The sequence below is a fragment of the Chironomus tepperi genome, unplaced genomic scaffold, assembly GCF_022539635.2.
Source record: "Chironomus tepperi strain 1889 unplaced genomic scaffold, CSIRO-AGI_Ctep_v1 contig_177, whole genome shotgun sequence".
Classification (NCBI taxonomy): Eukaryota; Metazoa; Arthropoda; class Insecta; order Diptera; family Chironomidae; genus Chironomus; species Chironomus tepperi.
This window is the reverse complement of record NW_027226299.1, coordinates 2,101,144-2,123,082: the sequence shown is the minus strand read 5'-3', so window position 1 is coordinate 2,123,082 and position 21,939 is coordinate 2,101,144. Positions and strand designations below refer to the sequence as shown.

Here is a 21,939-nt window from a genome sequence, read left to right as displayed (position 1 = left end):
GATGTAGAAGAGAGAGAATAAAAAATATTTGACACACGCAAAAGTCTTAAAGCATTTTCGTCATACCATTTTGAATGTTGTCTTCATCTTGTGCCTCTTGAATAATTTTTTTCTCTTTCTTATTTCCATCATCTTTTACCTTGACTTCAATTTTCTTCCTTCATACCATTTTTATATACAATTCATGGATATATATATATGTAGTACATTCCCTCCTCACTCATACAACCATTACCTCGACTGAAATGGATGGCACGAAAAAGCGACATATTTTTCTTCTTTATTTCCTCTCATTTTTTAATAGGATTAAATTCCATTTCTTGCTTCTGCCTTGGTTCACTTCTTGGTATTCGTACATATATATAAATACATAGTATCGTGTGTATACATGTTATTTCTATTGCTCGCCTGTTCGTTTGGCAGCCTCCCATGCCACATGGCTTATGTCAATTTTTCTCGTGAGTTATGTCCTTCAAGTGGCACAAAATAAAATTTTTATTAGCCTAGTTTGTAGGATGATGAGGTATTCAGTATGGGTATGATAGATGGTTTTTAGGGAATGCTTAGGATCTTAGGAGCTTTTTCTGTACAGGAATCTGAATTGGCTTGTCTGTGGCTTGGATTCTGAGGAATCTTAAGTCTAAGTATTGAAGTTCATTGAGTATCACTTCACTAGGGACCACTGAGTCAGGCACAATCATTGTTTAAGTGTATAGCTTCTATAAAGAGCTTAATTTAATTCGACGTGATTGCCTTGACGAGCGTTGTCCTAACAGTGTCCTAACGGTACACAAGAGTTTGACCATGTGCAGTTTTGATCGAGGATTACCATCAAGGTGTGCCATGGCACAAAATTTGGACAACACTGACTTAGGCAATACCAATGTCTATATTATGATTTTCACTTACAAATTTTGAGTTCCTCACATCAGATACTTACAGAAGCGCCCATAGTCATCGCCAACCCAAAGCACATATCAACAACCTTACTTCTCCGTCTTCGATCACTTCTCTTTCGTTCTTCTTATCTCAACAAGAAATATATACATTTCTTTTCGTTCTTTTTTCTACTTGGGCAACAAGAGAGATGAAAAAAAAAATATTGTGTAATAGCAAATCATTGGGGTGATTCCTTCGTTTCCCTTTCCACCCCAACAATCTCATTTCATCGTCATCATCAACAATTTTTCGAAACCTTCCAATAACTTAGCGCGCTAAACAGAAAAGAAAAATCTCATTTGCGACACGATGAGATGATGAAACAATTGACAGGATATTGGAAGTAAATGTATATCGACGTGAGTGAAATGATAAAGGAGGCCTTGCGGGAAAGTTATTATTTTTGTATGCACGGATAAATTTCCTTTTGGCGCATCCAAAACTTCGTGTACGGTTGATTTGATGGCCCTTAATTATGTCATAAAAAATTTTGAGACATAAGAACTTTTTTGGAATGGGAAATTGGAGATGAAATTGGTTTTTGAAAGTGCTTAAAGGCATTGTTGGATGACTTTGAAGTATTTGTACTTGTAAGCTTTATTTTTGTATTGCGTGGAAGTAAATTTTTCATGAAATTGTATCAAAATTATTTCGTCAGAACAATTCACCTGGCAATACCCACTTAATTCCTGAAATTTTTCTTTAAGAAGGCCACAATGTCTTCTACTTCTTAAACACTTACCGTAAAACTTCTTAATAAATTACATTTTCCTCAAGTTCAATTCTCAGAACAATTTTCCTGGTGCAATGGAACAAAAATCAACAACACCTGACAAAATAAGGAAGCCTATACTTTCTGCATTTACGAAACAACAACTCAAGGTCGTGAAACTCATGGAAAATATTTAGAATTCATCGATTTTCCTTCCCTCATGTGTACTTACGTATTGCTACATATGACAATAAGTGGTAAATGAAACACGAGAATAGCGTACATGCTGTGGTTGCTTAGTGTGTGAAGCCTTAATCTAGAGATTGTGGTGTTAGGGGAAGATATTAGCATTAGAAGTTAAGTCTTGAGATTATTAGGTCTTAAAGTTTTAAGTGATTAGATCCACTGGATGTTGACAATAACTTAAATTCCCAAAAATTGTCAATACATACAGGAGTAAACAACTCTGACCAAAACAGAGACTTAATCACATCAAAAATATTTGAGATTTATTTTTTCGCTCACGACACATGAAAAGCTGATTTTCTAAAGAATCGGATTATAAATTTTGTTGCCTAATAACTTATTATGAGTAAATATGTTGCAAACATCAAGTAAACCGAATTTCTTGTTAAATGATGTGTTGGTTGAGTTTGTCTAGCTTTAAGTTCTGCGAATTTGAAATGTTTAAAGTTCAGCTTCAAGTTTGTGTTCTACTGAAAAAATGGAATCAAGCTTTAAGTCGATTAAGTCAGGATGAGATGAGTTGAAATTGCTCATTGAAAGAATGGTATAGTACTTCCGTACCTAATTATTGCAACACCGATACTATGATCATGGGTTGGAGTAACCTGTGCTTCGAATCATATGTTAGATATCACACTAATGTCATCAAAAGAATTGGTTCTGATTTTATTTAGAGGTTTAGTGCACCCTCAGTCATTAAGCCATTATTCGTTGTGAAAAGCACTAGCTCAGCTATGAATTTCAATGATCTGAACTACTAAAGATTCATTTCCCCAAAAGTCAAGACACTACAGTCATTAATATCCCAAATAAGCAAAATGTTTCTATACGCACTCCAGCCAAGGCATCTTAACTTAAGTTCCTCTAAAATCTTCACAATAACCCTCAACTTGATCTCCAAAAATCATCACCTTTCATTTTTATTAAGCAAAGAATAGAAAATTAAACGACCATTATCCCCAGCAATTCAAACTAGCCCATCAATAATACATTAACATCCACAATAATAAACACTAAAATTGAACCATTAACAATGCCTTTAACGCCATCAATAATAAAAAATTTCGATAGTCAGTGCAGTTAAACCAACTGAACACCCATTCATTCTATCTATCCATCAATAAAAATAACAACATAAAAAATGTTAATTACACTTTAATGTCATCAACTCGCTACAATGATCTGTAATTAAACCTTTTCGTTTATGTTCACAATGTTTGCACATTTTTCATGAACAATTAACCATTGAGATATTCCTTTTATACACCTTTCCAATAGCATTCGTGCTGAAAATAAATCCGCATGTGTGGTTGTTGAGCAGCACAAAAAATAAAGGGATAAAAAAAAATGGAAGAAAGAAAACGAGCAAAAGAGGGAAAATTTGCATAATCGGAAGGAGCGGCAGTTTATTTTCATTGATTTTTATTCCACTCATTCATTCAATTTCAATGTCGATGAGGTTAATGAATCGTAAAATCGAATAGATTTATGGATTGTCAGCGAAATGTCTTGTATTTGTTAATATGGAAATTTATCGGGATTTTTCGTGAGCTCCTTTGATGTAGCAGGTCTTTAAAGTGATAATTGCAGTATCTTTTAGTGACAAGTTTTAAGAATCTTCGAATTTTGAAACTACTAAGGCATCTGGATTCAGCTTAATAACAATTTTGATCCATCAATGGACAAAACAGCTCAATTAAAAAACCCAGAAATGCCAAAAATTACTCCCAAAAGTTTAAATTTAATCTAAATAAGTGATTTGAATTTAGTAAGTATCTCCATAAAAAGTCAAGTACTTTTCTTCAGTTTCAATAGGCCTACTGAGTTTTCAATATAATGTGACTGATTCGCTAAATGATGGCAATGTGGAAACTGAAGTAAAGTTAAAAATGACATAACAATTTCATGAAAAATTAAAATTTCTTAATGGTTGCTGGGTTTGGTTTGATAACGAGTGAAATGGCAGTCATTGAATGCTGCAGAGAGTGGCTTCCTTAAAAATGACCGTTATTTTTATTTTTAAAAAATCAGTAGTTGATGTTCAAATTTATTTTGACCGTTATATTTTTTCACAAAGTTTAGACTGATTTAGAACGATTTAATGACGATACAGTCACACTCAGAGAGCAAGCTAATGACCTTAATAAGCATTTAAAAGTAACGACAACAAAAAAGATCAAAATTGACCGTCCACAAAACAACTTTAATAAAAATTAATTTTAATCAACATCCAAGCCTTTTCTGTCCATCCATAATCTGCTATAATCCATTCAATCCTCAACAAGACACGAACTGCCCCCTCGAGAAAGAATCACATTTAATGGTAAATCAATTCCAGCAAATTATGAAACGCCAAATTGCACTTCCAGGTCAATTTTGTTATAAAAATTTTGAAGCACAGCATTTTTTTTATCCATCCACATACAGCATACATATGTTATTAAAATTTTTCGCCGTATGACATGCCACACATGTTTGTATCCTCCTCACCGTTACGAATGGGGACAGAGAACAAAAAAATATTTAATTAATTTTATGCTCTTTTTGAAATTAAATTATAAATCTCATCACACTTGAATTGTTCTTCATTTCCACTTCCATCCTTTTCCTCATTTTCGTTTCGACTAATTTTTAATCATCCGTGAAATTTTTTTGAGGAACAAAAACATCAGAAAGAGATAAAAGGAATTGGCTTATCCATATTTAGATCAAATTGTTCAGCATGAAGAGAAACAGCAAATTTATTCCAAACAGCGTGGATAAGAAAAGTTTATTAAGAAGTGTGATGTGTTTGGAATGGAAAATTAGTGGCTTTTTTTGGTTGTTGTTGCTGTAGAGCAACAAAAAAATGTGAGGAAGGAAGGAGAAGAAAATTTGCATTTTAATAGCTGAACGCGTCAGTTTACAGGCGGAAAAACGAGAGGCATGAATCGCTAAAACTTTCTTGCTTTTCCTCCATCTCCCTTAGCGTTTGTTGTCGTCGTCGTCGTGTACGTGGCATGAAGAAAAAGCAAATTGAAAACTTTCTTCTTTCTTCCTTTCCTGTCTAACATTTCAAGTAAAATCGGTTATATATATCTGATGTTAACCAATTTAAAGTTTTTAAGTACTTTTGAGGATCGAGAAATGTTTTGATGACAACAATAACAACTCATTTCCTCTGCTGATTATTGCTTGTTGTGATTTTTACCCATTTTATGCGTCACAAAATATTTCTCAAGGTAAAAAACTCTTAAATTTGTTATTTGACAATCAAAAAGTTCCTTAACAGCCATTAAATAACGATTATAGGACCCAGAGATGGAAATCTTAAGGGATTTTTTCATACCGAAAGACATAAACAGTTACAAAAAAGAAAATGCTGTGACACTTTTCAATTTTTATGACAACTTTCGAGAGAATTTTCCTTAAAAACTTCAGGTGAATCTCGCAAAGACAAATATGTATCTGTAGATGCTAAGGTAGAAGAAGATTGTAAGAAAATTCTTGGAATTTATGTGCACGAAAACTCTGAATAAGACAGATTTAGAAATAATGAGACAACACTTCGGGGAACAAAAAAGCAGCAACAATCTGGAGCTATCTGTGATTTAAGAGCGAAGATGTTGTATATCAAGTGAATCTCATGAGATTACAAATCTTGGATATGGAATTAGATCTATTAATGCTCGTATTTTAGATACAGTAATGTAATGTCGTTTTGCAAATCCTTAATTGATCTCTAGTTTGGATTTAGCATTTCTGCTTCACAACAGTGAAGGTTATTGATATAACGGTCATTTGAGATTTGAATAATATTTATTTAACATAGTTGAAAACCCCTTTTTCATGCAAAAGTTCAGTGTGTTTTTGAACTCCGAAGAATAAACATCATTGTGAATAATTAAATTCGTTTGGAAGTCTTAATTACATTTACATAATGATCTGTTGATACTTAATGATCTAAAAATTATAATTCTAAGATCCAAAGATCTAAGAAAGTATGTATTTTATTAAATTCTTGCAAGTCTTGATTATTTCTTGGAAATTAATTTCAAATGGTAACTAAGTTATTAACAACCTACTCAATATTATACGCTCATACAACATAGCAACTTCTAAAAGACGTTAAGGAAGTCCTATAAAGCATAATTTACTAAAATTACTATGAGTATTTAATGATATTCTTAGAATCTTACGTTATTTGTGAATCTCAGCTTTTACGTAATTTGTATGAAACTATAAGCGACATTTCTCTTAGAATTAAGCGTCAGTATATACAGCTTATGTAATTTGTCTCCAAGATTCTCTTATTGACGATGTCATAATCTCTTTTGCGTAAATCTCAACTCGTTGGAATTCCAAAAAACATCTTTTGTAAATACGAAAATTCTCGGAAAATAAAGTTCCAAAATTCAATCATTTCCCATGAAAATCATAAAGTATTAACACGTCTATAAGTCGTACCCAACCTGACAGCAAATCATTACACTTGAATTACTCAAATAACTCCCACACTATGTTTACATACGAAGCATCCAAAATAAATTACATGCCACATGAGCATTCATAATTACATTTTATTTCCCCCTGAAGCTTCGATTCAAATTTCCAAATGACAAAATTCAATCTCAATCGAAGGAAGTAACAAAAAAAAAATCGATGGCACAATGGTGTTGTTAAAGGTAAGGCGTAAGGAATATAAAATTTCAGCAAATAAATTTAATGACGAAAAGAAATACTTACATTTTTTATGTCAGAAATTTTTGTAAATTGTCTTCCAAACTCCCATAAATCGACGCCAAGCTTAAGCGCCCAATTCCGTACTCTGAAAGAAGGAGAAAGAAAAAAAAAATTAGAAATATAAATCAATGTTACAGTAGTTGAAATTTAATTGGAAAAAAATGACGACAGGAAAAATTGCCTGTGGGTGGGTTTTTGTAAATTTACAGTAAAATTCACACGTAGGTGGCTGAAACTTTCAAATGAACGGCTGGAAAAAATGCTTGTCAAAGGGTATTTTATAGTCACGAAATAAACTTTCTTAAATAGATTAAATATGAGCGAAGTTTGTGACGGCATGGATAGCATGACTTGCTGGAGAATTTTAGACATAGATTATTGAGTTACGGGTCGTTTGCTTGTTAGCAGAGCGAGAAGTTGACTTGAATTTTGTATGGAGTCGAGTCGACTTGAGTTGACTTTTTCATATAAAATCCGAGTCAACTTCGAGTTCTGCTTGTTACGTAACGTTCAGTATTGTATTCGCTTTTCAGTGAATTTCGTGCGTCTTCTAAGTGATTGTCATGTGGTTGTCAATACTAACTGAATGTCAATCCACTTGACTGCCTTGTGGAACATTTCAACATTTGCTGATCGATTGGAACCAATCCAAAGCCTAGTTTGTAGATTCCATTCTACACCTCAGCATTCATCAACTCAGTGAGTTATGTATGAAGCCCAGGTAGTCAACTCCCACACAGACCAACGAATCCTTTAAAACCTGAGCATATAAATTGAATTTCTTATCAAAATGGATGAAAATAGACTTCCAAAAACAGCATTATTGAGTTATCAAAGCAAAAAAATGATCACAGCATCATCTTTCCAAACCCACGCCAATGTTCTTTGCATTTACCAAAATGTAACATCTTCATTTCACGCTCAAACTGAGCATCAATGACCTCTTTACTCATTCATAGAGTCAATTGCCAAAGTCATTGTTTCTCGAGCTCAAAAGGATCAGATGCTTATTTTTAGAACCAAAACCTTATTTTTTCAGATGTCATTTAAAAAAGTAAAACTGATTTTCATTTTCGAGTGACGACGACCAATGTTGAAATTTTTTACATTTCATCATTCTGTAGATTTATGGATTCAAGTAAATTCGTTTCCAGTGAGGCAACACAAAAAGAAGCTTAATCTTCTCAAATAGAAAAGGCTTCTCTAGTGACTGTCTCGACATCATTGTGAAATAGATTTATAAATAAATTGAAAATGAAATGTCATTGTGCTGCTTCTAAATATTGACTGAGATGGTTTAGGACGTATTGTGTTGCATTGAATTTGTTATTCAATCAGTTAGTGAGATGCGTCAGAGTAATTGTGCTGAAGAAACGTATGGAAACTGTAATTCTTTTTGATAGTTACGTCACACAAGGTGAATAGATTACTTTGGAAATTGTTGAGAATGAGTTCAATGCTTGTCGGAATTTATTCTAGAGATGTCTTTAAATTAGCATATTCATGGTGAATTAGGTAGATATATATGCAAAATAGCTGCATATTTATTCTATTTGAGGATCTAACGAATTTGAAAATTCATTCAAAATAACGGTCAAATTGAATTTGAATAAATTTTTACGGCAGATAAATTTGAATTTGAAACGTTCGTTAATGAATAAAGATAATTTAAGCTGTAACAGCTTACAAATGTAAGAATGAAGCTTCCTAAAATTACATAATCAGTGATTTTATGACCGTTCATTATAAATTCATGAAATAATGCAACAGTTTAACTAAAAATACAAGCAGAGATTACACGAATTTTTCCCATATATATTTATACATGGATCATAATCCTACCCATGCTCTCATTTCTATGATTTCATATTCAACCATAACAACAAACAGTTTTAGAGGAAAATATCTCATAAATATGTTTGCAAATTTCAAGTCTCGAATTTCTTTCATACCAAAAAACTATACAAAACATAATATACGGATATATACGCAAATTCTCGTATGTTGTTATAGCCAAGGATATTGAAGTTCCCTTTTTCTGCTCCGTTTTCTTGAAAAACAAAAATTCCACAGACGCCAACAGAGAAAGACATTACACAAAACAAATATTTTCCCTTATCGGAAAGCACATATTATGTAAAATGACAGCATCAGTGAAGTAAAGGAGCAACAATGAGAATAAGAACACTAGCTGCCAATGTACAACTAGCAGCGACGATGTATGTCGAATGAGAAAACAACGATGAATTGTACGAAGACATGGCAATGCAGAGAAATTACTTTATGCTAATAAAGTTGAGCTTTTTGCATTAAATTCTTAAGTTTTTCAATAGCTTCATGTCTAGGTGCAGCTTTAATGGACTAATGTTGGCAACTTTAGAGCTCATATCTTCAATTTCATCTCCAGATGTTAAAAACTCTTTCCACACATCCAAAATTCAATTCAAATCTCAAGTCTATCCTTCATATAAAAAGGACAAGCTCTGATGAATATTCAAGGAAAAGGAAAGGCACACAAAAAAACTGCTAATGTGTGAAAAGTGTGCGACACATCAAAAATGAACTTTTTTTCCTCTTCCTCTCTGTTGTGAATGTACATTTTTCTGACATTTTATTTGCCATCAGCTTCATACTCTCTTTTGGGGATTCAAATGGATGAAATTTCGGGATCATGTTTGTTGATTTGATGATATTGAGTAATAGTTAAGACATTTTTGAAGGAGGTGTGGGGAGCTTGAAATTTGAGATTGAAGTGATTTTTGGGGGTCTTGGAGTGAGATGGAGTGGATGGGGTATTTTTGAGAAATGATGTGATTTTTGCAGACTAAGTGGTGTCATGACACACAAGTTAGACACCACTGACTTAAAGACATAGCCTTAGGTACAGTCTATCCAAGAGTAACCCTAGATGGATGAATTTGTTCGGCTAGTTTGACATTCACTGAGTTTGATCATTTTTATAGCAACTTTATAGCAACTTTTGTACCAAAAATACATATGATTCATAAGGAACTCCAGATGGTTCCCCCCCTAATCTTAATAAATGAACGACCCCTTTTTGAGTACCGTACCCTCAAATATTCGGCATATCCACACATGTCCCCCAAAAAGCCTTTCTGTTTTCTCCTTTTGATAAATAAATGATGAAGAAAATTTATGTTTGGTCTATAAATATTGAAAAATGTACATACATTTTATCGCATCAGTAGTTTGACTCATTCGCAATGATTCCCACAAAAACACATACTTTGCAGTCATAAATAAAAGCACTTCATTTTCACCACATAATTCATAAATATTAAATTTCTTTTTTCGGATTCTCGTCCTTGCTTAACTTATACTTTATAGTATTTCTTCTTATTCCTTCATCCTGTGCTTCATTTTTTTCCAACAAATTTATCACGAAAAGTTCTTTTTAGTGCGGAAACAAAAAAGTTTACAAAAGAAATGAATTGAAAGTTGAAAGCTTTTGAGAAATAATGAGTTTTGAGTGGCACTTTAATTTTTAGACTTCACACCTTTTAATTATAGGGGTTGCAAGCACATTGAGAAGCGATGAATTATTCGCGATGGGAATGAAGTGTATTTGTAGAAGAATAGAGCTGAATATTCATTAAATTACACGTTTGAGTTACTTTAGAGTGGAAACTAGTTGAAAATTTGGAATGTTCTCATATACTTTTCAATGATGCTTAAGCTAACTATGTTACAAGTTTGTGAAGTGATGATGTAAATTCTCTAAATTAATTTTATGTATGCTACCTTCTTGAGTAATTGGAACAAGAGCTGACATGAAGACTGTTTGTGAGATCTTAAGGAGTTTTAATTAGATGCTGGATGCAGAACTGCTTTGTGGTTGTTGATCTAACAGAAAATGTATGATTCCGAATGGGACTTGGACCTCCTTCTGATGATTTCCGGTCGCATGCTCCTGCCACTAAGCTATCGGAAGGTTATTCGACTATGTGACAAAGTCTGTATCATCCTTACTACTGCACTCAATGATTTACAGATGCAAGACCAAATGATAACTAGAATGCAATTCCAACAAAGATGATTCTTATGGATCATTGTGAATTGAAGAGTAAACAGTGGGCTTAATGCCTCAAGTCTTGTCTAATTTACCACAATATTCAACAAAGTTAAAGCCCCAATTTCCTAACCGAGCATCATTTACATTACAAGTTTCGATCCAGAAATTGCTCAATTTCAGATTCATTAAAGCACATCCAGAACATCGATTTTCTACCCCACTTTAAAATATAGATTTTTTCATCATCTCTCTCATTCCTTCCAATTGTTATGTGCATATTTACGCTCTAAAAAATCCCCTCCTCAAAACCTCAACCTCATAAGTCAATTCGGAAAAAATATCAATTATTTTTATTGACAGTCAGACTAAATTAAAGAGGCAATTCAAAATGAATTTTTTAGGATGTTTGTATAATTTTGTTAAAAAACAAAAAAATATTGTTTATAAATGAAAAATGTATTGGAATGGCAAGTGAATGAAAGAACAACATTTATGATTTCAATAATTGGAAAATTGTGTTTTCATCGCATTTAACCCGCACAGCGAGCAAAAAAATTTAAAATTTTTTACGAGTGAAAAAATAATGAACAGCATAGAGAGCGCGAGAAAAATTAGTTAGGCTAGGATTTTGTTTATAAATGATGTTTAGTCTATTTTTTGACTGTCTGCATGCCTGTTATCATTAAAAATTGAATTTAAAATTTTCAAACTCATTTTGACCGGTATTTTTCAAATTTGTTTTATAAAACGATTTTTGAACTTGTTTTGACCGTTATAGTTCAAAATTTGAATTTTCCGCTTTTTTGAATTTGTTTTGACCGTTATTTTTGAAAAGTCAAATTAATTTGACCATAACCTTAAAATAAGCGCTTTAAACAGCTGCAAATTATTTTCCAAAAGCTTTATTATTTCCACTCGAAACTCCTACTGTCGAAGTTCTGGCATAATGCAACATCACGCAAACATACAGCTGGCAGTTAAACCAAAATTGAATGTCGATATATAAAAAAAAATTGTAATGAAAAATGAAAAATTTTCGAGGGGAAAATAAAGGAAAAAGGAAATACAATTCTTAGAAAATTTCATTTCTCTCTCCCTTGGGGGGCAACGCGCGCGCTTCACATTCATACACACACATACCGAAATGTTAAAAAGTCGAGAGAGAGAAGAAATATAGGCACGAGGAGGGTGAGAAAAATAAGAAAATTCGATTTAAGAAGAAAAGTTTCCTTTCCTCGTGCCTTCCTCAAAAATTTATGTTGAAATAAACTTCGTTAGGGACTATTGAATGTGAAACAATATGGACAATGAAGATGATGAAAAAGAAATTTATATGCGAACGACACTTATGACTCGTGTGAAGTTAGCCACAAAATTTAAGCAATGATGACCAAAGTTAATTTTTAAAGTCTACAGACCAGAAAAGGTGACCGACGAAATCGGCCGACTATTGTTTGAGAAATTTCGTGGCCAACTTCACACGGGTCACTTATGGGGATATGATGAAAAGGAGAAATTGAAAATTTGACCCAAGGGAAAAGTTGAATGACACAAATTTTGTGTCTGAAGCTTTTCATTCATTTCACAACTCCGTTCTCTAGTTTCTCCCTCTTAAATAATAAAGAAAATCTTTATTCACATTTCATTTTCATGGTTCATAAATTTTTACTATAGCTTTCTTTTCTTATTTTTTTTTCTTCATCCATGCCACATATATAAAACGCATACGATAGAGGTTCCAAATGAGTAAATTTCGATACAACAAAAAGGGTTTGCTACTGTTTAACTTTTCTTTTTGGACTGAAAAAGGCTTTTGACTTTCCCAAAGCATTGCTTTTGTTATGCTCCTTTTATGGAATCTTTAAGGCTCTGGTAATAAATGTCAGACTGCTTCTTTTTACTAGGAAATTTATCATAATAATTTCCAGTTGACTCAAAATTATTATAAACAATGTTGAGTGCTGTATATTGTGGGTAACATATATTCTGTGTTGGAAGCAAGCTTAGATTTTTTGAGGCATAGATGATAATACTTGTAGAGTTGCTGTTTTGTGGGGCAATCGTAAAATGGTTAAATGATTTGAGATCTTATTATTGAGATACTGATACAGAAATAATTGATTTTAGACTTTGAAGTATAGCTTTCCGAGCAACACAGGAAAGACAATGTCTGGGTTGGAAATATCAATGTTTGAGTGTTGTAACTTCCTTGGATTTGATAAATGAAGAGCTTATTCTATGAAATTCTAAATCAGACTAAATGTTTACATGAAGGGGTCAACAACTATGAAAGGGGAAAATCAACTAATTGTAGTGGTGAATATAATTTGAATATCAAACGACAGTTGACATATTTTCAACAATCAATCTTCATATAAATCTTGAGCAAAACAGTCAATAAAAAGTCGAATCTACAATACAAAATCCCTATCAGCATAACAATCCACATACACATGAAATATACATAAGAAATTTATTTTTTTTCTCCTCCGATTTTTCTGTGGTAATGACTTTTATCTTAATAATCCCCGCATACAAATAATCCTTTATATTGCATCATCAAAATAAACGAAGAAAAAAAATGTATAAAAATTCTTTCTTTTTGTAGTCATCATCATCATCATCATCAACATTGTTAAAGATTCGTTCCATTCAAAGTCATTTCGTTTGCAGTACTTTACATTCCAAAAAATATATTCTCTATGTACACAATGCACCCCGAGGCATCAACATCAGTATCTGCATCATACAGAAAAAAATCTTCTCTTTTTCTTTCTACATCCTTTTGCATTTTACTTCAATTTCTTTATGCTGTGCTTTTTCGCAGTTGAAAAAAACAATTTGCTGTTCCTTTCAACATGAAAAATGCATTTCGTCGTTTCATTTGCATTGTCATTGTGGCATGTAAAAAAAAGTAGAAGTGAATAAAAAATTGTGAATATTTTTTTTCCTGCTTCTTTCTTCATTTTCATATCTCAAAGGGATTTTTTTTCAGTGCTCTAAAGTTTGTTGGAATTTTTTTGGTTTATTTTCTATTCATTAAATGTAAATTACGGTTATATTGTGTCTTTTTTTTTGGTACAGAATGATAGTTTTGTGAACTATAAAAATTTAATGATGGAATGTTGGGAAGGCTATAAACATTTTAAATCAAACCAAAGGAGATTTGTTTTGAGAAACTGATAGAATTTGTGGACAGATTTGAATAATTCTTCATGATTTTGTCGTAGGTCCATTCTACCCCGTAATGATCCCCTTCCCCATCCCCTCGTTACTATATTTGAGCTGCTACAAAACCCCTCAACACCCCTAAAAAGTGAACGATTGGAGGATGCAAGCTTTTTGCTACCCCAAGATGACTCTTAAGCATCCTATAGAATGCTTCAATGCAAAGCATTAAAATCAGTCCAGAATAATTTTCCGAGCGACACAAACGTATTTTCCGCCTTTAAAAAGGGTTAAAATCAGGGAGCAACTTTGCATCATTCTGTAAAAATAGAGATGTAGTGACCTAGCAAACATGTTGTGCAGCTCGGCTTAAACACCAAAATTCCTCAAAACTCTTTACAAAACCTAATTTAATCAGAAGCAATGACACTTCAACGTCCAACAATACTTGATTGTCGTACCAAAAAAATAAATATGTAATTACGAAATAATTCATAATTAAAAGCTTCAACATGTGAAAGTTTGTTGTCCATTTTGAGGAAATCCCCTTGAGGTGATAAAACAACATTAAAGGCATTTTGTAGAGACAATAATCAACAATGGGGGGATGTACGACAATTGAAAATTAATTATATAATTATAATCAAATGATAATTGCATAATTAGTACGACATTCAACATGAAAATTACCATCAGTTAACATGGTTTTAAGGCAATGATTACACCTTACTTGACAATTGCTTTTAATTAACATAAAAGTGATTAAACTTCTTTGGATTGATTCGATTTAATTAGAATATGTCTTGAGTTGTTGGCTGCCTACACCTTGGCTTTTTTATGTTTTCGTGCAATTTTTTGCGTGTGAGTTAATCAGAAAATATCCTTGTGGGAAATAAAATCTCGTTAAGGCTTCATGTTGTCTGTGAATCTGTCTCAAGTCTCAAGTTGCTGGAAAAATATATTGAATTTGAGATTTTTTGAGATTTTTGAAGAAATTCGAATTTAATTTCGAAAGTTATCGAATTAAAATAACAATCAGGGGGTATTCAAGAGGTGGGGATGGGGGTTTAAAGCCCTTACCCCCTCCCCTACTTTTTGGAAAATAATTTTTCAAATTGCTTCATCTGGCTACGTGCCTGATAATGATAGTCTGATATATCCCCTTAAAATTCATACTTTAAAATCCAGACTCAATTTTCATTAAAATTCAATTTTTCTCATTAAATCATATCCACCCTGAATTCAGATTTTATTCAATTATCCTTTAATGAAATTGATCATAACTAAGTCAAACATTTTTGTTTGAAGACTTTGAAAGTGCTTTCATTTCATTTGTACATCAAAGAACGACATTTTCGACTTCAACGTGGGTGTATTAAATTAAACGCGAAAAAAGAAGCTTTTTAGTAATGCTGAAAAATTTCCTTAATAATTTGAAATTTTGATGAAGAATTTGATGTTGAATAATTTACTGCTATCAAGCTGTTATGAATGACATAAAGATAAATAATGAATGAAGATTTTTCTTTGACTTTATATTAAAATGTCAACTTTGGATGAAGGAATGATGAAATGCTTATTTATGCTGAATTTAATGGATTTTTTTGTTTGACGGAGGACTTTTTGGGTACGCAATTTTTACGTACGTAACTTTGACATACGTAAATTGACATTTTAATATTTTGAGCTTCTAAAAATAATTAAAATCAATTCCAGTCTAGAAATCCAATCAAAAATTTGCATACCTAACACATCATATCAACCTCTTCGCATTAATCTTTCTCAAATTTTCGATAAATTATTCTTGAATTTTCAATTCATCGCATAGATTAACTTGATTTTATGTAAATATTCTCCCACCATGCTCATTAAATGAAAAAATAGGAAAAAGAAAAATTTCCCATTGAAAAACCATCAGATCTGAAAATTGCAAAGAGTCTACCTGCTAATAAGCGGCACAACCAAAATTAATTTTATGCCTCTTCGCTTTTCTCGCTTCTTCATTAATTACATTTAATGTTCTCGCAATTTGAATTTTTAATGAGTTTCTTAATTCCATAATTCTTAATGCTCAACGTAGAAGGAAGAAAAAAATATTAAATTATCAAGCCATGTTGCGGTAGTCGATTAGAGATATCTACCTGACTCATTAGCCTCATCACAATTCAATTATTTTAATTCAATTGGCATTTTATAGGAGATTGAAAATCAATAACGTTAAGGAAGGTTAAATCCACAATGACGTGGTGGGCTAAAGGAAGTTAAAGTTTCTTCGTTTATTTAGTGGAAGCCGAGCAGTGCAACAGCGATTTTAGATGTAAAATCAATATAATTTTAACGATTTTTGATAATTTTAAAATTAACGGTCATTTGACATTTGAATTTTATAGGAAAATTTTAGCAATTCTATCTTGATTCTAAAATCATTAAATTTACCCAAAATTTAAATTTCAAGCACATCTCGGGCACTTGTTCCTTTTGTTTATCTTACAAGAATGAAATTTCCTCATTCAATATTTTACTTTTCCTTTTCTGTGTGCTTACCTTTCCATTACCATCAATAAATATCATTTTTCAACTTAAAAATAGCTTAACAAAAAGCCATGGATATATCTTGTTAGCAGAGCATGCAACAGCATTGTAGTGATGATATAAAAAATCGTCATGTTAATTGGACATTTTTCATTCGAGGAAATAATAATTTATGGAAATTGAATATTTTCAAAGTAACCGACAAACAAACAAGGAGCAAGAAGAACGAAAAGATCAATTTTTTCGTATGCTAGCTTTTTTAAATAGAATGAAATGAAGTCGGAAATGGCTTGTGAGAGAAATAATTCATTCATTATTTACATAAATTTATGTCAATTTGGTAATAATAAAAATTTCTTGTCGCAGCTATTTTTGAACTTTTTATGTTCAATTTGATGACTTAGCTTTGTTTTCTGTCGAGTCATGCAAAATTTGCGAGTTTTGGGTTCCGGGTTGTAAAATTAATATAGTATGTGGGTTTTTTTGAGATTATTTTGTGGCTGATAATGTTGATAATCAATTTGATACAATCATAGAGATATATAGCTATTGTTTGTGTATGAAATTTTGAGGTTTAAAGCCTTAAAAATGAGGCTTATGCTCATTTGTCAATGAATTTAATTAAATTAATTCACAATGATGTTCATTCTTTGGAGTTAAGAAGGGGATAAACAACTATAAAAGGGGAAAACAACTAAGTCAACTTGTAAATGCAATTTAAATATCAAACGACAGTTAATAAATTCTCATCACAGAACCTCTTACAGTTCAAGAACCTTACAGAATCCCTTATAGATTTGAAAATCATTAAGTAATCAACACAGGTCAAGTCGTACGTGCAAATCTTCAAATATTTTCCTTAATAATTCCTCAAATCACTTTATCACCCCAAAAATACCCAAACCAATTAGAATCATGAATTTTTAACGCATTTATTAAGGCACAAAGCAAATTCTAATCAAAATTTCGATTTTTTTACTTCTCCCCAAACCGAAATTTAATGCCAAATGTAAAAGCATTTGTTAAAGGTATCTACAAATGTGTTTCGTACTCATCTACAGCAATCTCCCCAAAAAAAGAGACATAACAACAATAATAATTGAAAATGGTAATGACAAAAGAGTATCAAAATACGCAAAAGGTAATTGTAATTGAGAAAATTTTGTAGAAAACAATCTTTTACGTCAATTATGCTGTAAGAAAATGAAGAAAGTAAATATTTTACGCCCTGTTAAGCAATTACCCATTTGAAGGTAGGAAATTCCAATTTTTTATGAAAATAAATACAAGAAGAGAATTGGAATTTAATATTTTTCTTTCTACTAAAGCATCATGAATGTCGACAAGAATGGCAGAATATTTTTTTAAGGAAGGGAAGGAACAAGTAGAAGAAATAAAAAAAACTTGAAAAATCATTAACTGAGAGAGATTTGACACATAAAATACATTCCATAATTTTTGATGAGGATTAACAAGCTCTCGAAAATTTCCATGGTCACTGTGGATATATATGGTGAAATTTAATTCAAGGATCATCACAAACACACTAGTCATAATTCTTTAATTACCCAAGCATACGAGATTCCATCTCCATTACTCTAATAACAGCAACAAACACTGTAATTTAATTTATCACAATCCTCAACTCATTCTCACATTTACCACTGCAAATATCCTTTACAGCAAGTGGATGTTTATAGACACAATCATTTTATATTTCATTTTTTTTTTTTGCTGCTGTTGCTACCCAGCGAATGATGAAGAGTTTATATTTTGATGGATAATTAGTGTCTAGTTGTTGGTACAGAAGCGCATTTTTGTTCCTTATTATGACTAAACTAATTGGCTTTTTTTTTCTTGGAAAATTGTTGATTAATTTAAATCCACGAGAAAGTTTATTATGACTGAATTCGTAGCTGAATAATAACATCATCACTAAGGAGTTGGAAGGTATGGAAGTGATGTTTGTTTTGAATTTTCATTTGGATAGATATAGTGAGAAGTTTTAATTGGAATTTAAATTTAGATTACGGAAATGAAGTTATTTATATGGGATGTACTAGATATACTTGATATCAACAAGCGACTTCTCAAAGAAGTGGTAGGCTTCCTGGAAATAGTCGTTTGCTTGTTGCAAACCTGGTTATGCAACTCAGGCACAAGCTACAGCCGCTATCTAATGGATGTTATAAATGACAGCTGATCTGTACAAACAACGAAGTAAGTCCAATAACCCTAACCCAATACAAAAAGTCTAAATGCAGAAGCAAGTAACAAAATCCACACCCAATCCAATTTTTCCCATTCCTAAATGTCGACATAATATGCTAAAAATAATCAGGCAACACAACTTACTCATTATGCGGTATATCCTCCTCCTGATCTCCAGCAATGATGCCATTAAGCGCCAATAAAATTGTTATTAAAAATCCAAATAAAATTTTGTGATCCATTGCCGCTTCTTCTTTACTTTCTCTCTCGTTCTCTGCTTGCTCTGGTTAATTATCCTTTACAGATTTAATTTGCTTTAGTGGATATATCCATTCGGCATGTTCATACGGCTTTATTATTTGCTTAAACTTTTTTTTTCCAGCGGGGGTATATCTTTCTGGATATATATATTTATAGATCTTTCACTTTATTACACTTGGTTTATGTCTTTATTTCACTTTTTTTTTGTTGCCCTTTTGAGCCACACAACTCACTAAATCTTATTTTATATTGTTGAGGAAAATCATCGATCTGGTAATTGAGGGAAATGAATAAAAAGCGGAAATGGTAATAAAAAATTTGTTTTGCGGGCATTTTTGATAGAAAAAAAAAATCTTTGTTCCTTTCTTTTCGATTTTAATTGAAATCGAAAATAAAAAGGGACTTAGGAAATGTATTTTATATACAAATATATATTTTATTATTGGTTTTCTTTCAATCGTTTTGAGGAATTTTTAAGTGAAGTGAAAAGTTCTGTTCTATTTTTTATGTCTGCTTTGTCAGTGGAAATGGAATATTTTTTAAAAATTCAATTGAAAAGTTTTTTTCTATCTGAAAATCTAATTGCGGTTTTGTGAGAAGTTTATGGAATTGGATATGAGAAAAAATCTTGGGGGATTGATTATGGCTGGGGAGATTGTTTTATTGTTTGATAATTTTTTGCGGATTAAAATGTTGCTTGATCTCATGACTCAAGGGGGTTAGGTCGTTCATTTATTAGGTAACCTTGCTAATAGGACTGTACTTGGCAAGTAGAAGCCAACAATGAATACAGTTTTAAAAGCTTCCTAAGCATAAAAATTAACCTAAAAAAAAATTGAACATAACCTCAAAAGTTTGAGAGTAAAGGAAGCTTCAAAGCTAAGCTTAGATATACTATGATATCAAATATAACCCCAAACTTAAAATCGATCTTCAAATCAAAATCCTAACCTCAAAACTAGCTCTAACCAACTAATAATCAAAATTACCACCCATAGCTTTCAAAATTTACAGACTTCTCTACCTTTTCTGTCAATCTATCAACTTAATTTTCAATATATATCCACCACCACTGTAACTAATGAACCAAACCCCACCTCTTAATCTACAAATTGATATAGATCACAACAATATTTTTTTTTCCAAATTGATTACTAAAATGATTAAGATTAATTAGGCATAAATTATAATAAATAATATAAAATCGTCAATTATGATCATTAAGCAAATGAGCGTATTGCATAATTTCATCACTATTATGAATAAATAATTCAGTAAAATGCCACTAATTGCATCTATTATGAATCTTAATATAAAAATGAGCTTTGTTTATTGGAATATTATGTTGATAATTTGATTTTATTATTTGATTCAACAAAGTTGTAAAATTAATAGAATTTTTAGTGGCTGAATTAGTTGTATGACATAGCAAAATGTTGTTGGATATACATATTATTTCAATAATTTCTGCTTATGTTGAGGTTACGCAAAACTTATGCAATGACTGACGAGTACTAGCAATTAAATTAGCTCTAGAGTAGCAATTAAGTGGGTTAGGAAGCCTTGATTGTTCAAGGATGTTTGAAATTCATGTAATGGTAAGTATAGCCATAAGGAAAGAGGGTTCTGGGGATGAAATCCTCTATCAAAACTTTCAAAAGCTTAATTTAATACAGAAAGTATTTCCAAAGTAGCTTGGAGTCCAAAATGCCAGATCACTTAGAATTGACACATAACCTACAAGTTCTCAAGAAATATAATCTAGTCGTCGAACACTAATTTCCAAGATTTGATTAAAAATCGCTTCAATTTCAGATTGACATTAATTTTTCAAAGCTTACTTAAGAAAAACCAAAACCACTCAATAAAATCAAACTCATTTCCATATTTGGAAGCAAATTCATCATTTTCATTGAATTCAGAATCTCGTCATCTGCTTGTAAAAAAAATATCATGTTCATATGTATCTGACAAATACACACAGACTCACAAACATCCGAATATTTGTCAAAAAAAAGTTTTTCCTCTTCAAAAATGCCACAAAAAAAATTTTCCACATTAAATATTTTTCACACGCGAACTACAAGAATGTTTTTCAATTTTTGGCGCGAACTGTAATTTAATTCAATTAACTTGAGTATGAGACAATGGAAAGTTGACTGCATCCATTGTGGGAAAATGTTGAGAAATTTTATTTTTTTTTTCGTCCTTCCAAAGAAAAAATTTTTCTTTTTCAAAAATTGACTAAAATTATTGTCACAATTAAATTCATTGAATTTCACAAGTAAGCATTGACTTATTGCAAATGTTTTGATTAAAATTTCTCTTAGTTTTAAATGCACAATAGCATGCAATCACAAATGTTTGAAATTCTCTTAAAATTCAATTCATCTAGTGTAAAATAATTGATGTGCACGTTGATTCTTATGTTGTGTGCACGCTTAGTTAATTGCTTTATAATTTTCAACACTTTTATTCACAAATTTTAAACTTAAAAGCACATGAAAAATTAAATTAAAATCAAAAAAACTTTTTTGTTCCTTCCTCAAAAAATTTTTTATGGGAAAAAACAAAAAATCTTTCCAATAAATTTTACTCTTTGGCTGCTTTGTGAGCAAAAACGGCTCTTTCCCTTCCTTCAACACAACTTCTTTGGTGTAAAAAAAAATCCGGTCATGAGAATTATGTTATCCACATAGAAAGGAAGAGAGAATGAGAGTTTGTTGTGTGTAGCATTCACTAGTACGATGAAAAAATACTACGAGGAGGCATTAACGGAAAACTCCACGTTCAGCGATTGCGCAGTTCTACAATATCCTTTTTTATCATCATCGCGAAAGACTTTACAAAAAAAAAACTTTTCTTTGATTTTACTAATTTTTCACTGGATTTTCACTTTGATTTTCCCGGAAATCCACAAAATACTATGATTAATTAATATCCTTTTATTCCTACGCACTGATTCACGCACAATTTCGTTTTTACCGTAAGATCAATGACTAAACCGTCCGTTCACGTCAAAAGTCTATCGCGATATGATGGAAAATTCTTGTGGAAAATCCTTTTATCAGGCAAGTCCTATTTACATCGTTGACTTTTCCTTGTGTATGTGATT

The 21,939-nt window shown here is 31.7% G+C and overlaps 1 protein-coding gene across 2 annotated transcripts in view; it reads right to left on the bottom strand.

The window, feature by feature from the left end:
* The window catches only part of stol (voltage-dependent calcium channel subunit stolid), an 83,895-nt gene extending 62,067 nt beyond the window's left edge, over positions 1 to 21,828 (bottom strand). For both annotated transcript variants that reach the window (XM_070639052.1, XM_070639053.1), the window contains exons 1-3: positions 21,421 to 21,828; positions 18,708 to 19,094; positions 6,623 to 6,704 (exon numbers count right to left, since the gene is read on the bottom strand). In XM_070639052.1, the coding sequence (XP_070495153.1) occupies positions 6,623 to 6,704; positions 18,708 to 18,805 (180 nt within the window). In that variant the 5' untranslated portion in view covers positions 18,806 to 19,094; positions 21,421 to 21,828. The remainder of the gene's footprint in view (positions 1 to 6,622; positions 6,705 to 18,707; positions 19,095 to 21,420) is intronic.
* Between the last annotated feature and the right edge of the window lie 111 nt (positions 21,829 to 21,939).